Consider the following 18611-nt stretch of genomic DNA (forward strand, 5'->3'; position numbering starts at 1 on the left):
CAGGAGGCAGGTTAATTTCCAATGCTCTACCAGGTCAAGCCATGTCTCTGTGTAGTTGACACTTGAATTTCCAAGCATGGAGTCTCCACAGCCTCTCTCAATAACCATTTCCAGTGCTACAGTCTTTATCTAGTTTTTCTGAATGTCCTGCCAAATGTCAACATGTGACCATTGCTCCTCGTGGTACAATTTGCCACTCCCAAGAAGACGGGCTCCGTCACTCCAGTAGCTGCTGTTCAAATGGTACAAGCTGTTATTACATCACCTGCCAGCCTAAAGCATGATCTACTTTTGGCAATTGCTATTGCCACTTCCTGATTGCATTTTTGTCCCTCACATAGTTGGAAATTGACTCCAAGGGACATGATGTAATCTGCCCTCTTCTCCATGAGCTAGAGGAGGCTGTTTAGCTGTACTTCCCTGGGTCATCCTTCCCCTCTTTATTAAAGGTGGGCGTAACACACTACCCTTTTCCAGTCATCAGGTACCTCTCATAATCACCATGATTATGGTGATAAGCTTACATCTTAGTGAATCCTACCTGGCCTGTAGATTTAAATACATGCAGTCTTTCTCAGTAAGCTCTAACCTGCTACTCCTTGGTCGTTGATCATCCCTCTCCTTCCCAAATCATGCTGGTATGCAGGGAGATCTGGGATCAAGCTCTACCTGTGAAGACCAAGGCAAAAAGATACTGAGGATTTCAAACCTCTCTATATAAGCTATGCCTGAGTTGTTTCCCTCATTCATTAACAGCCACATTTTGTCTAAGCTTCCTTCAGCTGCTAGCATACTTACACAATTCCCTCATGTCTCTCATTAGTTTTAGCTATGGCTGGGCCTTGACTTTCCTTCTTTTGTCTCTAAGTGCCAGAGTAGTGATTTTATATCCTTTTGTTTCCCGTCCTTGTTTCCACTTCTAATATGATCTACTTTTGTGGATTAATTAGGAACCATGCGCATTAAGGAATTCTTGTTCACTAAGCAGTTCTTCTGACAAAATTCCCTGTACAGTGGACTGTATAGCCCAGCCAGCTCTCCTAAGTTTCTTTCTAATGATAGTCTCCTTGGGAAAATCTGATGAGCAGTTGCTTAAACAAGCTGAAGTCCCATCTCCTGAAGTTCAGAATCCTAACTGTGCTGTGTAAGTGTATCCTTCCTCAAGATGATCAACTCACCACAAGACAAATCTTGCCCTCTGTGGCTGTTTTTGTCACCAGCTTTTCCCTGTTTATGAACAGGAGATCAAAGGGTGCATTACTCCTAGTTGGTTTCTCTAATATTTGTATTAAGAAATTGCCAACCAAGGCAGTCTAGGAACTTTCAGAAATGTCCTTCCCGGCAGGAAATTTACCAGAGATATAATTTTCAATATCAAATAATCTTTCAACCAGAGTGGTTTTCAAATTTTGCTAAAAACCTATGCTGTCAAGAGAAGACAGCAAAAAACCTTTACTGCAGCAAAATTTCTCACCCTCAGACAAGCGAGCTGAGCTGCTTTCAGACTCCTTCTCCTGCAGAAGCATTAGTCAATGGCATGTAGCAGGGCCTAAATGTTATTTTGAAATAGTTTTCAACACATAAAGTCTTTCTTGGTCATCACATACTGAAATTCTCTCTCCTTTTTAACAGAAGAGAATCCAGTTTGACTGTGTCTGGTAATTGTAATTAAGAGTGGAGTAGTCCCACTTGTATAGTTCTGAAAAGGATGGTTAAGTGAATTGAAGTTTTCTGTCCTGTTTTTAAGCAAACACTTTCCCTAAAAGTAAGTGCTTTTAAAGTAGGCTTAAGGTAGATAATTAAATACTTCTGTAAACATACAAAATGACTCGTTACACCTCTGTGCCATCACTGAGATGGGTTTGATGTTCCACTAGCTGTGCATATCCTGTGCCCTTCCTTTGCTCACTGAATCAGAGTGATTAACTTGGAGAGAGGAGATCCTTGGAAGAATTCAAAGGATGAGTTCTGACAAAGAATTTGTACCACAATTAACTAATTAAACTTTATCTTGTAGAATATTTTATTTTAAAAATGCAATATGAAGTTTTATTTAGGTACCTCATTAATCAACATTTAAACAGTAACCTGGAGGGATACATAGGTATGTAGATATGCATAAGGCATGTACTTTTTTTGTTTGTTTGTGACATACAGCACAGTCTTGACACTTCTATCTGTATTTTTCATCTGATTACAAAGATCTGAAAGAATGTGTGAACCAGATATCTCTATATTGGAAAACAGCATTGTTATGGTTGCCAGCTAATTAGCATATGTCACACAAGTACTTTTATCAGCTGTGGTAAGTCATCTTCTGTGAGTTTAACTTTTATTGTGTCTCATCTGAAATGTCATCGTGCAACTATGAAATTCAGGTTCTCATTTCAGTGGCATGTGTAGCATATAGCTCAAAATTCTGCAAACTGTACATTTTGGTTAAGCAGTTTTCTTTTGCCTGTTTGCTGCCTTACCATGACCTACAGTAAAGCAAATTAAACCGTGTTACTTTGTTAATCTGTACTGAAAGTGTTAAAGGGTTTTGGGTTGGAGTTTGGTTTTTTCCCTAATGAATTAACTATATTTGTAATTTAATTGTGTTTAAAGATTCCCTTTTGGCTTTTTCACCCAATACTGAGATTTTATCCCATTTTCTGAAACTGCAAAGAGATAGGCTTTGAAAAAAGTTCAGTGTTTTACATTGAGAGTAACAGAGGATGATTATACCTGTCATACAGGAAAATACTGGTTGATGATCCCACTAGGAGTATCATGTATCAGATCGTTATTCTTGCATGCTAGAATTTATGTGTATTTTTTACCTTTACATTGCTGGTGGTAAATCACATTTAGTGTTGGTGGGCAAATCCTCATAGCACCTTAGGTCTACATGAGAAAAAGCAAAAGTTATTTTATATTACTACAGTATTGATTTACAATTTCAAGGGATTTTTATGGCATTGAGCTGGCTGTACAAACACATGATCCAGATCTGTGTGTTTGTTGGCATAGGGAAACATCCATATAGGACTGGACTGCTTGGTTCCTTATGATGCTTCCTCTGTATATGTTCTACTCAAAGGCCTTTCTGACACTGGAAATGGAACTCTTCATTAATCATTAGGTCCTTTCTTGGACTGTGCATACCTTCCAAGGGTGTCATCTCCTCTCAAAAAAAAGGGTATAAAGAGAGCACAAAAATATATTCAGAGTGAGGAATTCAGTTCCTTTCCATAGATTGGTTTATATTATAAATATTTTTTCAAGTTACATTATTGTGGACATTAGGATGCTTTATGTTTAGCAGTGTTTAGTGTTTGGGAGGTTCTATGGAATCAATTATCTGACTTAAATAAGTGTGTTAGTTATTGATCCCATGGCATGGAGTTCTACTGAATAGTAAATTTCCGATTTCTTCTAGATGTAAATGAAAGCTATAGCTCAGATAGGCCATATTTGTCTTTAGTTTGGAAAACAAAACAATAAAACTAGGAAGCCCAAATTTAAAATATCTTTACAAGACAAATCAATGAGTCCTTTTCAAAGCAGTACGACCAATGTCATCTCTTCAAGACTTCAAGAACTTCTCTGACATGAGTGGAGCAGAGATCCTGAGAGCAAGTGAAGGGAATTAAATTCTCTTAAGAATTTCAGAAAGTTTTCCTAAAATGCAAGGAAATTCTTTCAGAAGGAGGCTAATTCTAGTTGCTTATGGAAAAAAAACTAAGTCACTCTGGTATTGATACGAAGCTCCTTCTCCTTTTGAATAATTTTTGTGCTAATTCTCTGAGTCTCCATTGCAAAAAAAAATCATGGAATGGTTTGGGCTGGAACAGACCCTTAGTTCTGACCCCCCTACCGTGGGCAGGGACACCCTCCACTAGTTCAGGTTGCTCAGAGCCTCATCCAGCCTGGCCACTTTCCAAATAAGAGAAGGTTAGGGGTTGAGCTTATCAATTCCAAAATACCGATCAATTCCAGTTACATTTTTACGACTTCTTCCACTTTGTTTATTCTTTATCATTTTAAGTTGGTGTCAGGCTAGAAAGACTCCATAGAGATGTTGCTGTTTATGCCAGACAGAAGGCTTACCAAAAAAATTTAAAAAATAAAGACTAGCTCCTTCCTTTATTATGGGAGTTATCAGATGAAACTCCATTGAAAAAAAGTTATCTTTAAGCTCAGTTTCTATGAAGTCAAGTTAGAAGAGGTCTAGAGTAAACCAAACCCTTTTGTTACTTACCTCAGTGACTTTCAGCTGAATTTCCAAATGACCATAATTTGCATCTGTGTTAGACTTCACAATTTCATCATCATACTTGCTCCTCAACCCTTTACCCCCACACTCTTTAAATTGGGGTTTCCAACTAATGACATTTCTGAGATAGCAGATGACTCTTACCGTGGTGGTTCTCATCAGTATTGTCATCAGCCACCACTAACCCATACACTTTCTCCTGACAGAAGCAGTGTATTCAGCACAATATAGATACCAGGATTATGAGCTATCAGGTGCTGCTGCTGAAAAGCTCAACTGACAGAAGTGTTATTTCACAATTCCTTGAGAAACTTGGGCTGTGAAGTTAATGTCTTTAAGTTACTGTTTTAAAGCAGTTGGAAGAAACACCTATGTGGAGGTTTAATGTGTGCATTATCAGCATCAGCTGATTTGACATAACTCTTCTGAGCATTCTAAGGCAAATACAAATACAGGCTCTGTTTGTTGAATTTCAAGATTCCTGAAGTTGTCTTATAATTAGGATTTACCAGCTTGTTTAGAGATGTTCATACTTCTTTAGGTAATTGATGAAAGAAATTACAGTGTTTCAGCAGAAAGCATATTGCAATCACAGCAGTCCATTTATTTTTTCAGTCCATTTACTGATGAATTTGCAGTTCTTATTTCAGTGTAGGTGAATTAATAATAAGCAGAGGGTAGAGTGTATCTCTGTCCAGAACAGTGTAGTGCAGTAATAATAGCAGGCATATTTGTTCTCATCATCTTGGCTTCCATTTTCTTATTAATGACATTAAAATCTGGAGTCTGTAATTAATCATTTGGAAGCAACAGTAGTGTAGCACCTTGTTTAGTTTACTTTCAGTTCATTGTTTTTTAAATTCACATTGGTTTTGGTTTGAGTTTGTTGATACTTGCAATGGTTATGATCCTGATTTTTCATTGGAAGATTCAAATATTAAATGTTGATTCAAATATTAAATTCTGTCATTGCTTTGGAAAGCACTGTGTCAAAAGGGAAACACTTTGAACCTGTGTACAATTTCTGTGAACTTTCCTCTTACAATGAGTACTTGAACCAGTATTTTCAGCTGCAAGCAACACCACTGGAACAGAAGTGATGTATGTAGGTCCTTTTCAGATCAGCTGAGGTGATGGTGGGCTCTGCTGGGCTGAAGCTCCCCAGCACATGCTCTCTGAGAGAACCTGTTCTTTAAGGTGGTACAGGCTATGGGCTTCACATGTTATGATTCTGGGAGAATTCTAAGTAGGAAAAATATCTCATAATTTAAAGCAGTGCTTGTCCAACCTGTGCTGCTGACCTTGGTGTCTCAGCAGAGCAGAACTAAGGTTTTGAGGAACAAGATAAGATACATTGCAATTATTTACTTTAAGATAATACTCATTCACTTCTGATGCATGAAGTAGCTACCAGGTATCATTAGGTCATACTTGAGCAATATTATTTAGATCTTTTCAAGTTGTTTTTTCCTTTTTTTTTTCCTTTCTCTTAGTTTGTAAGACTTGTATCGTTCAACACTTTGAAGACAGCAATGACTGTCCCAGGTGTGGCAACCAAGTGCATGAGACCAATCCACTAGAAATGTTAAGGTAAGATGCTATTTCACAATATTTGCTGAAATGAAAGAACAACAGAAAAAGAAAAAAATCTTAACATCTTTATCCTATAAGCGAATTAATCGTTTTGTTTATTTTTCTAATGCATATATTAACTGTTCTAAGCCATGTAGGTTGTCATCTTCTCAGCTCCCACTGAAGTCTAAACTGAGTTTTTTCAGATGTAATAAAAGGAGGAAACATAAGGGAAAGACAAAGAAAGAGTGATTATATTGTACAAGTTTTAAAAAAAAGCATTTTAATGTTTCTATTAAACAAATAAATGAACTAGATACCTTTTATTCTTTACATGAAATTAAATGCTAGTGTTTCTTTTTTCAAATTATTTAGGGCATTCCAAACCACATGGCAATTTTTTTCTTCTTAGAGCAATATAGAAAATGAATCATGCAAAAACCAATGTTTTTCAGGGCATAGGTCTGCCAGTCTGATTGAAATCTGCTGTGAGATTAATGTAAAGACATTAATGAAAATTTTTTTTACATTACAAATACCTTTTCTTGAGATTTTTCTTTATATCACAGTAACACATCTTTTCAAAAACAAATATTTTTCCTGAAATTCTGGATTCACTTTTAGTGCTGTTATGTTGAAAGAAAAGATGATAGACATCTCATAAGATAGAGAAATCAAGAAATGTCATCATAAGTGGAAGAACTTCATGTTTTCCTAGAGTGATGAAGGCACTCCCTACCCTCACTCCCAACTCTACCTCCACCTCATCCCCCAGTATTATTATTTTGTAATACTGTTGTGAACTTATGAGGACTTAAATTAATGTAAAAATATAAATTTACATCTGGAATTTACTAGGCTTGGTATTATTTCCTGGTGCCATTGTTTTTGTTACAATTTTTCATACATTGCTCTGATTTTTGACTGATCCGTGTGTGCATAACCATTCCCATACTTCAGTTATGTACAAAGAGGGAAACTGAGAGAGATTGAATTCAGCAACTGGAAAGAATGTGATTGGCCTAAGTCTTTATCATCTGAATGTTTTTTGGAAGGATAGGGCTGAGCAGGTTTATGTAGGTGTTTACTGTAAGTATTTTTCTGATTTCCTGTCAGTTTTTGAGGTGCTGTGTGAGTCATAACAGAACATGCTATAGGCTACTAATAAGCTGAAAACAAAAGCATTTAGAAATATTTCTTTTATTCTGGTGGGACCACTTCACATGAGATGAAAGATGCATTTTCTGAAACATGTAGTAGATGTTTAGTAAACAAATAATGTCCTTTGAGCAGGAAATTATAGATGGGTGAGGAAAGTTGAGAGCACAAGCCCCAAATGTGGGAAGAGGTATTTTCTATGCAATTATTTCCTGAAATTCCTTTTTGAATCATTTGGTCCCTTTGCCAAGAAAATGCATATAGTTAGTAGTTTCCTGGTTGTATTTTATGGACCAACTTTAAACATTTGCTAAACTAATAATCAGAAGAGCACATGAGCAGTGCAATGGAATTATCTTTCCTGGCTGTTGCCTGCATAACTTAATACAAGTCTTACACTCTGACCATAGAGATCAGCGCCATCGTTGCTAAGGAATGCAGTCATTTTCTGAGAAATCATGTGAACACCACATAGTAGTAACTAAGATCTCTCAGATAAGCTTTATAAAGTACTTCTAAACTCAGTTCTGAGTAACTTCATAACTATGTGAGCTTTTTACATGTATCTCGTAGTTGGCAGCACTTAGGGTCTGTTGTAACTACCAGACTAAGTCTGAAATTGAGTAAGCCTGAAATTCAACATTGAGCTCTAAAATGAAAATGTAGGAAGAGTGTTAAGTTTTAAGGATTCCCTTTTCTGATTTAGCAGAATTCTGCAGCATCAGTACTCAATAGGATCTGTGTTGACAATGTCACAAAGGCAGACTTCTTTTTCTCTTGCTAGCATACTCCTGTGCATGCAAGTTTTCCTGAGCAATAGTCTTGGTTTGGTTCGCATTTGCTGACAATTATCAGAGAGTATTGATCTTATAACTCATTCAGTATTATAGAAGAGGTGAAAAAAGGAGCTATACTAAGCTGACAGAAATGCTTGGCTCTTCTTTCTTTACATTCTGGTTTGGAGATTTGGAAGATGGTTGGAAGATGTCGGAGTGGAAAGAGGTGTCTCTAAAATATCAATCTTGTTTCAGCATTAACAGGAAGTATCATATTAAATGACTGAGACCACCTTTTTCAAGTAGTTTCACTTTGGAATGGGTTTGACGTGAGTCACAGAAATACAAATCTTTTATGTCAGAGTGCTCACATATGTGGATTATGGGAACACTGTAAGATGCATCTGAAATTGAGAATCTTGTAAAAATTTCATTTTTCCCTAACATTTTTGTTTCCCTGGACTTAAAGATCAGATAGGGCTTTTTTTTTCTGCCCTTTGTCAGAGTATTGATCAGTATTTATCCTCTGTAAAGAAAAAAAAAGGGGTTTTTATTTAGTTTTTGAAAGAAAAGAAAGTCATTGACTAAAGTGGGAAGCCAGTTCTTGCTTCTAGCATTGTAACTTTGCAAAGTATACTGGATTTTTTGCTATTTTAGCATTACCAGTGACTTCTGTTCTGGGTCATTGAAGGTAAATTAGAAAGGGCTAAACGGGAATTTTCAAAAATAATTGAAGGAAAACCAGCATGTATTATACCATCCTGAAGAAAAGAGGGATTTTTAATTAAGGCAGTGATGTTCTTTTTTGAAGTCCTTATTTAGTTTCTTTTAATGAGTAAATTTTGAAGGTTGGAGCTTTCTGACAGTGTGAAATGAATTCCATTTCTAAGACATGTTCCCAAGTTCCCAGTGCACTGCTGTGGGAACCTCACAGAAAGCAGTACCCTGTAGTTACCTTAGATACTGACAGAGGAGACTACAAGATGAACCATCTGGTACATTGATGACCTGACAGATGACCTATGTTGTCATCTATTAGAAATCAAGCACTCAGACACCCTACAATTTTAATTTCCTTCTTATCTCTGAGAAAGTGCTCGTTATGTTGCTTTGTTTTATGGGAGGTATGTTTCACCTGCTGGATTTTGTTGTTGTTGTTGTTGTCGTCCCCTTAAGAAGCAGCAATTAAGAATGGATTGTGGTTGTAGCTTAAACATGAATATTCTTATGGTATGATTGTATCTCCTGATGGATTCCACAGGGAACTAGTCTCAGAACTTGATGGTCGGGTGATGGGTCTAATTTTGTACTTTTTGTACAAGTACAAATTCTGTAAAGAGACCCTTGAATACTCCTATATTTATTCTAAGATAATTGTTATCAATTTATATGGATTGTAGGCATTCCTCAACAATAAAAACATTCAGTCTTACTCCTACTTTGCCCCTGTTGGTAATTGGATACTACTCTTCCAGTCTGTTCCTTTTAGTAACACTATTGTTTGCATGTAATACAAATTCAAAAAACAAAAATTTTAGAGTATAATGTTTTTTCTCTTTTGTTTCATTCTTCTCTTTATATATTAAAAAATAAATGCCTTAGTTATTTCTATGATAAATCCATTTAGGAGGTGGTTGAGATAAGCTTTAATGTATGTTGTCTCTCAAGCTAAAATCAGTTGACTTTGACAGGATTTATTATTTACCAGAAAAATGAAACTCATTTCATTATTCAAATGTTTTTTTCATTTAAACACTAAAAATACTGTAAATGCTGGTTTCCATTTAATGTGAAATGTATTTTTTCCTTCTGAAAGGCTGGATAACACCTTAGAGGAAATTATATTTAAGTTGGTGCCTGGACTTCGAGAACGTAAGTTTCTCGTTTGGTTTTGGGAGCTGTTTGGGTTGGCGGAGGGAATATGGCTGTTTCTGATTATATACCTGATATTGATTTAAAAATTCACATTACTGTTCTTTGATGTTAACTAGAGGAACTGCAGAGAGAGATCGAGTTTTGGAAGAAAAACAAACCTCAAGAAAATGGACAAGGTGATGATTTTTTCCCTCTTCTGTATGTTAAGTAACACTGCTTATTAAGACTGGTTTCTTCACTCACACAAGTACATTTTGTTTTTACTGGATTCAAAGCTACTACAGAAAACTTGTAGTGACTGTGCAAATGTGGTATGAGCCTTCGTATACTGCTGCTTATCTATTAACCAGTTGGCTAACAAACACTAGCTGTTTTACCATCATTTTTATTTGCATTACCCTAGGCTCTCACTTGCAATGCTCCCATAATTGTCCAGCTGAATTCTTAATTTTCTTAATACAGCAAGATACAGATTTTTTTTCACACAGTTTTTACAGATTACTTTCTGTTACCAAATTTGACCATCTGTTAAGTAGGAGGTTGTCAAGAATTAGTTATGACAAGTAGTAAAACAGTTTTCCACACATGCTAAATAATTGTTTTATATAGATTCCACAATGCTTTTTTGTTTGTTTGTTTCTTTTTGGTTGGTTGGTTGTTGGTTTGTTTTGCTTCATTTTTTGTAGTTGACCCATGAACTTTGAAATGCAGTATTGAGGTGCTAAGTGAGGACTACATCCAGCTGGTTTTTTGCCCCTTTAGTTTGACATCAGGTTTTTAATACTGTAGCCTATTTGATTTTAAAGAACTTTTGAAAGACTCTGCTAAGTTAAAAAAATAGCTATTTTCAGTAAAGGGTAACTGTCAAGTAAACATCTTGTAATATTCTTCTGCACTCATTTCTTTATAATGTCTTCTTTTCAACTTTGTAACATTTCATTTTCTTTATCACAAGTTTTGTTGATTTGCATTTGGCATCCATTGTAAGGGACAATGTTATTTTCTCCATTATATAAATAAATTAAGAGCTGCAGAACGGTTTAGATTAAATTATATTATTTGACTACAGTATACTATGTAGTGCATACCTGTTCAGTTTTAAAAATACTTAGAATATTTTTTGTGAGATATAGACATTTCATGACTGTTTAGAAAATGGTATTCTGCTATATACATAGAAAGAATTAACAGATAATTTGTGAATTTGTAGAATGTGACTTACTTTTCACCAACTTACTTTTCTGGTTCTTACCTTCCTCTCCTGATTTAATGGTAAGCCTAATGGAGATGAGTTAATAAGGATAGTGAGAGCTTGGATTGTTTTTTGAATGAGAGGAAAGCTCTAACTCCCCAAATATACTTCTTAGTAGCTACAGATGTATCCAACTCCATTAGTGACTGTATCCTGGGGCTATGGAACTTTGTCTCTACAAACCATTCAAAAGTCATGACAACTCATTGAGACAAATTATGAGCACTTAAACTATTTTCTGCCATAAACAAGCATTTAGAATCTTGCCTGGGAAGAAATTATTTGCTGAGAATAATTTCAGTTAGAAGAGACTGTTTCAGTGGTCAATACCATGCCCTGCAATCACGTTGCCCCTGTAGTCCAAGAGTCTGTCAGTTATGTCCTGTGCCACAGGTCACAGCACAGTTCCCAACCTAAGCATCTAAGATCTATAAAAAAATCCCAGGACTTAAAATTTTCACATACCAGAAGGAAAAAACCCCCAAACAATAAAGCATATCTTAGGCATTGGTGACTCCAGGAGAGTGGTTGCCAGAAAGAATTGAAAGATGAAACATACCATGGTACAGAGAAAAAATATTCATTGGTACTCTCCAGCCTGAACTGAACAAATGCTTGTGACAGGTAGACTGCACCTGCTGAATTAATAGAGTTTTCTTCCTGGACTTTCAGAAAAAAAAAAAAAAAAAAGGAAAAAAAATCTAGTTTGATACTGTAAATTCTGTTCCTAAGAAGATGATAGTAACAAAATGTATGTATGATACAGATTCAACTAAATGCATCAGTAGCTAATAGGGACTTGGGGACAAGTCTTTTATAATTACTGAAAACTTAAAAACTGTAAGAGAGAAAAGTAATGAATATACCTTAAAACTCATCTAGAATATGTAAACTGACAAAGGGAACTAATTACTGTGTCAAGAAACTTAGTCATGGCTTGGTATTTATTAAAGTTTACGTTCTATTTTCTCATCTGAACTCTTCTAAATTCCTTTAGAAGTCTTGTAAGTGTAGGAAAGCAGCAGAACTTGATCTGAAAGTTTTTTTAAAAATGTGAAAGCAGCTTATTCCAGTTAATTGTGATAGTGTTTTATTCCAACAGAGAGCAGCCTTTGTTTTAAATCAAAATAAGTAAGTGGGGGATACAGAATAAAACCACATGTATACAATAAGATTATTGTATACTGTATTCTAAATCTGTGAAACTTATTCCATTTTATGGTTGTTATTTACATACATTGCAGCCTTATCTAGATGTACTTGCTAGTCTTAGCATTTGAGTGCTCAACTTTGCTAAGCCTTGCTAAACTGTACGAGATGCTTCCTTTTCCAAAGGGTTAGAGTTTTAAACAAGGAACCAATAGAACATGTTAGCAGCATGAGTGAAAGGGGATAACACATTATATGTGATTATGTAATTTATATAAGCTCTGCTAAAAAATACACAGAGCTTTCCTCTTTTCTTTGTATTTTTTGGTTTTAAGGGGGAATAAGTAAATATATGGCTATATAGCTGTAAAATCCTTCTGGGGAGAAACACCTGGAGTTCTTACAATGACATTACTTAGATCAGGTCAAAAGTGGATGAAATCTAAGCTTTAATTTACCTCATGATTACATTACAGGAACTTGTCTTCCCTGGATTATTGTGACAGACAGTTAATAGGAATTGATTCGCTGTGTTACTTTGGTATACAAATGTTGGGATTGGTTATTCCATTGTTTATTTTAAAAACATTATGTTTGTCAGTGAACTGCCACGTCTTACACTAGGTTTACGTGTCTGAGTGATCCTGATGCATGCACAGTTGCAGGGTTTTAATTATTGGACATATCAGATGTAGACAGCCATACCTGATATAGTCCACTGACTAATTTTCTGTTCCATAGAAATCTGTTGCTTGCATATTGCATTAAAATTTCAGTAGTAAAAATTTGTTTTCAAAGATTTTTAAATTGGTCAGTTTAAGAATGCACTGAGTTAGAATTGTGTAAATTTAATGTGAAGAAAAAGTATGGCTCATAAAATGCCTTATTTCTCAAATATGTGATTTTTAATTACTTTATACTTAAATAATATGATCTTTTATGATCTATTTTACAGATGGAAGTCCAAAAGCTGATAAACCCAAAGTAGATGAGGAGTGTGATGAAAATGAAGAAGATAAAGACTATCACAGGAGTGACCCACAGATTGCAATCTGCCTCGACTGTTTACGCAACAATGGGCAGTCAGGAGATAATGTTGTCAAAGTGAGTAGCAAACAAACAGTGCTGTAGTTATTGATGACAGAATAGCATTTTACAGGAGCCAAATGATTTCATAACCATTAAAAATAAACTTTAATGTGGTGACCTGTTCCCACTTCACACTTATTTAGTCCTTCTGTTTGAGGCATTTCAGTGTATCTTCGGAATTTTGTAAAAAATACAGTTCTGTACAGAAATCCATCTGTGACAGTGGAATTTTTTTTGTGTCTGGGTTATAGTTTTGTGGTCTACAGCCTTGATGGTATATAAGTGCATTACACAACAGATTACAGCATACCATAGAGGTACTTATGAAGGTAGCTGTAGGTGAGCTGCCTCACACCTTCAGGATCACTGTCTTAACGTGCCAGAATGAACCTGCTTATCAAATGTGTTGTGCACTGAATGACTGGGATCCGGATTTTCTGAGCTGTAGACCTGACTCTGATATGTTGTTTATGGCCTTGGGGAGGTCACTTCAGTCTGCAAAATGTGTAGAGTAATACCTGCCAATTGCTGTTTTAAGAATTAGGGATATTTGGGTTCTGTTCCTGAAGGGGATTACCTAACATACTGAGTCTAGAAAAAAGTCTTTAGAAAATCTTTAGAAATCACCTTAGATTTTAATAACATTTTATTAAATTGCAGATAGCAGAATAATAAGAAAAATATATTTAAGAACTTTTCTAATAAAATACTTACATTTTCTGTGTATTGTGTTACATGTGTAACTTTGGAGGTTCTTAACTCTTCTAAGGAATGCAACATTTGTTTGACCCCCAGCATAACTAACACAAACACATTAATTATTTAAGTACTTCTGGGCGTTTTGATCGTTTTGGTGGTAGCTGGGTTTTGGTTTTTTGTCTTTCCTCCCTTTTGTATCTTTTAGAAATGTCTTTAGAACCAGAGATGGGTCAAATGAACTTGCTTGTCATCTTTTAAATTTTGAAAACAAGTGAACAAAAAGGAACTAATTCGTTATGAATTAGAAGAGAGTGCAGTAAAACTGGTTACTGATTGAAAAAAGTATCAGTTACAGCTGTTCTTGCCCTAAAGATTGCTCACATTTTCCAGAATTTCTAACATGTCTTTTCTGATTTGTTGCTGTTGCTTTAGGGTTTAATGAAGAAATTTATCCGCTGTTCTACTCGAGTGACCGTGGGAACTATCAAAAAGTTTCTCAGCTTAAAATTAAAACTTCCAAGTTCCTATGAGGTACATTTGAAAGAAAGATGCTTGTATTTTATTTCCCTGCAACATAATACATTTCTGTGAAATTTAATCATGTTTAAACCCACTTCCCCTTTTTCCAGGGATGCAGGAATTTAGACTGAAGCAAGACTATTTCTTCAGCCTGTTCTCTTTTTTCTGTCTAAAAACCAGAAAACATTATAGCTCTAGTAATGAAAATATTGACAAACTTTGCAGTGGTGGGCACTAGTAAGATGCTATAATACAGTTTAAACTGGAAGTTTTTCACAGTAAGATCATTTTTTTCCTGTCTTTTGCTTTCAGTTAATGAATGTCTGTATACTTTGAAGTGCATTTTTCTTATAATTTATAATTATTTTTAAACTAATTTTTAAAAATTTCTTTATAATCTATTTTTTAAAATGAAAATTACAGTACTTCTGGTTTGTATCTTTGGGTTTGAAAGAGCACTGGCATAGCAAGATGGCCTTCAAAATACAGCACAAGGCTTTCTCTTCAAACAGATACTGTGTAGTGTAGCTAAATATAGGGAATGTTTGTCTGCTGATTTCATACCTTGGTAGCAGACTTCCTTCTCTCCACACTTCAAATAAAAACACAAGAGTGAAAAAATACCAGTTGAATACCAGTGTAAAAAATAGCATCTTGTCAGCATATTGTATTCATTCAGGTTTGATATACATGTCTGATGGAATTGTTGTATGGTGACAGGAGTGGAGGGATTAACTCTGGAGAGTCACTAAGCAGTTCATTTAGACATTAAAATTCTGCATCCCTTTGTCTTACTGTTTGTTCTGTTATATTTTAAGCTGGATGTACTATGCAACGGAGAAATCATGGGGAAGGATCATACTATGGAATTCATCTATATGACAAGATGGAGACTAAGAGGCGAAAACGTAAATGCTGTTACATTATTGATAAATGATGTTTTGGTATATTCATTATAGAGACTATACATGCTTTCACATCTTAGGCCAGAATATATTCCATGACCCTTCAAAAAAACCCCTATTTAAAAGTGCCTTTTGCATGTTTTCTGAATTTCTTATGTAAAACCCTATGGGTGAAACCCTGCAGCACATATATTGTGTAGATTCTGAAACTTCAAAATAGCACATGTAAAATGTGTACATGCAAGTTCTCCTCAGAGTTTTAAGTCAAGTAATTGAAAACCCAAGCCCTTGTTCTTTTTCAGCAAATTTGCTTTTGGTGGCCTTTTGAGTTACAATAGTTGGGGAATCTGCATCCAGCAGTTCTTCAGTAAGAACCTGTTTCATTCAGTCAATAAACTGGAAGTGACACTGAAAATTTATTGGTGAAATCTAATTGTTTTATTGCTGTTTCTGTTAATACCATCTATTCTTTTTAGATACACTGTGTAACAATAACATTCAGATAACAGCCAGATGGGTTTTCCTTGCTGCATACGTATATTTTAGAATTGCAGTATTTAACTTTTTAAAAGACTTTTTTTTTTCAGGACTGATACTCAGTTTGATTTAGTATTGCTTTGTATATTTAATTTTTTTGGTTAGAAGTCATATCCTCTCTTCTTCTCTTTCTTTTATACATTTGTTTGTGTGTGCCTGTTGATTGTTCTTCACTTTTTATTGCTTTGTAGCATATGCAAGTTTGTCTATCGTTACTATTGGAGCCTAAATTGGAGTGCAGCTAAGGTTAAGCATTTAACATGCCTTAATGTGCTGATCTGAAGAAAATTCCAAATTTCCTCTGTTCTTTTTTTGTTATAAGCTTCCTAGTGCTCAGAATAAAAAGCACTGGGACATGGACAGAGAAGACAGAGGATTAAACACACTGTAGAGTTAACAATTCACAAATTTCCTTAAGTTTTACCTTAATCTGAAGCTGGAGGGAGACGGATGGATTTTGATAGGAACTAGGGAGGTCAATGTATATAGGCAAGTATTCATTAAATTTGAAAGTAATATTGCTCTGAAATTTGGTGATTGCTGAAACCCCAATATTGTGCAAGTAAGGGAGCTTTAACTAGAATTTTTTACAACACTGCCTTGAAACCACTGGATGTTTGTTTGGTTTGCCATCTTGTATTTTTGTTAGCATTGGCTGTACTAGTAGGAAGTGTTGAGGCAACAATTTCAGTGATAATGGATTTTTTTCACGGCATTTCATCCTGCAGCGTTTGCCTACAGATGGACTTTTGGCAGCTGCATGAAATTGGAAGCAACAGTAACTATGATCTTGACAAAAAGATATTAGTACTGGTGAAAATTTTTCAAAAATCTCTGAACTATAGTTTTTAACATTTAGTGAATGCAAGAGCTGACAGCTCCTGGTTAAGTTTGTAAGTTGTGTTTTTATACATACAGCATAGCCAGGTATGTGTTCATCTTCTCTTTTATGTAGTTCTAAATCACTCCCCTGAAGTCAGAGATGAGTAAAACCTCTAAAAATTTAATTGTACTGGTAATAAATCCAGTAATAGCTAGGCTTCTATGATTTTGTTTACCTCAATGAAATTGCAATACTAATTAATTAACAATCTCTTCTTCCAAATGAAGATCAAGTGAATCCATTAGCTTCATCTTTGGTACTATTGGCCATGAGCTTTTACTGGCATAGCTGTGGACCTTATATGAGGTAGACAAGTAAAGGGAAAAATGTTATTCAGTAAACAAATCTTTCCTGTTTCTAAACAAGTTGATTGTAACCTTTACCTTTAAAAATTTTTTTAAAAAATCAATAAATGGTAAATGTGTATGTCCAGCTGTGGATGCCTCTTATCTGATCAGAAAATCATCTCCTTCGCAGTTTCGGTGTCAGAACTGCTCATCTTCGCAAGTCTGCTCACAGGATGGCACTTTTTATCAGGTAAGAGGCACTCACGACTGTACATATTACAGTCATTAAGGTCCTGTCAGCACCTCCATTGTAATTCAGCTTGTGGAATTTTTATAATTCCTCACTACAAAGTGCTAAAACTGTGAGCAAGGCCTGAGCATTTTCATTCCTGCAGCACAAACTTTATTTAAAGGGCTTAGGGTTTCTCTTACTTTATGTTAGGCTGGTTTTTGTTTGTGGTTTTTTTGAGTGATATCATTCTACAGGTTGATATCCATATCAGCCTCAAAGGATTATCTACCTCTTCCTGTCTCATTCCTCTAACTAAGCAGCATTGGGCAGTCACCGGCAAGGGATCAAAACTGAAGAGTGTGAATGAAAAGAGGCTGGTTTCATCTCTTTATGGGGATTCATATGTTCTTTTTAATGGAGTAAACAAATGTTAGATTTTTCTAAACTGTTCCTTTCACATTTTTAAAATTAGAAATGGAATAATCTCTAGAAGCAAAACCTCCAGAACCTGCAAACTGAAGCTGATTTCTAAGTTTCGCTGACCCATCTGGTTCCCAATACTATTTGAAACAGTATTTCCATTTCCTCATTGAGAATTTTGACTTGAACTGATTTCTAAAAGTTACTTTGCAAGTTTGAAATACTGTTTTTGTCTAGAGTAAAAAATTAGAGCTAGTGATAGAGGGTCTCTCCCCACTAGTGATGGAAGTGAGCTACTGCACTCATGCCTCCTTCAATAATTAGAATTGTCTCAACATAGTGCATTTTATTTGTACAGTTTTGTGATTTTTTTTTTTGCTAAAACACTGAGACTCACTGGTTTACTTGGCAGTTTCAGTGTGGTGATTGCTCTGTCTCTGCCTGTGTGCACTTCCAATTAGATCTGTATTCTTCTAGAGACAATTTATATACTCAAAGTGAAAACCATGTGAAACAGCATTTAAATAATATGGTAGTCATATCCTGTGCAAAGAAAAAATTAATCAGAGACCAAGTAATTTATGATACTGCAGATACACGTTTGTTAATTGCACATGCAGACTACACATGGTGCTCCCTGTCTTCTCTCCTAAACACTCCTGATACTGTTAACACCTCTGGGTTTACCTTGTGATTTCTCTGCACTCCAGTTTGTAAATCCCCTGCAAGTGTGATCACATTTAGTTCCGGTGATACGTGTCATGGAATGTTTATTAACCCCATAGGTCTCTGGAGCTATATCTTTGTTTCTTCATCTCTGTTGCATTTGAAGGATGCAGCAAAATATTTCTGGTTTTAATGATAGCTTCTGTAATAATTCTTTTTATTTCCAAATTTGCAATTAAAAAAAACCCTTAAATTGCCTTTGTTTCTCTGTCTGGGGGCAGAGAGATATTTAAGGCCATACAGCTGCTGAGTCAATGAGATTTGCCAGGGTTTT

General features: G+C 35.4%; 1 protein-coding gene across 4 annotated transcripts in view; it reads left to right on the forward strand.

The window, feature by feature from the left end:
* PCGF5 (polycomb group ring finger 5) overlaps positions 1-18611 on the forward strand; it is a 117125-nt gene that overhangs the window by 88173 nt on the left and 10341 nt on the right. For 3 of the 4 annotated variants that reach the window (XM_069019656.1, XM_069019659.1, XM_069019657.1), the window contains 7 exons: positions 5752-5848; positions 9581-9636; positions 9756-9815; positions 12996-13144; positions 14261-14359; positions 15166-15255; positions 17150-17209. In XM_069019656.1, the coding sequence (XP_068875757.1) occupies positions 5752-5848; positions 9581-9636; positions 9756-9815; positions 12996-13144; positions 14261-14359; positions 15166-15255; positions 17150-17209 (611 nt within the window). The remainder of the gene's footprint in view (positions 1-5751; positions 5849-9580; positions 9637-9755; positions 9816-12995; positions 13145-14260; positions 14360-15165; positions 15256-17149; positions 17210-18611) is intronic. The other variant, XM_069019660.1, reaches the window with a different exon arrangement.

Source organism: Aphelocoma coerulescens, chromosome 6 (assembly GCF_041296385.1).
Source record: "Aphelocoma coerulescens isolate FSJ_1873_10779 chromosome 6, UR_Acoe_1.0, whole genome shotgun sequence".
Classification (NCBI taxonomy): domain Eukaryota; kingdom Metazoa; phylum Chordata; class Aves; order Passeriformes; family Corvidae; genus Aphelocoma; species Aphelocoma coerulescens.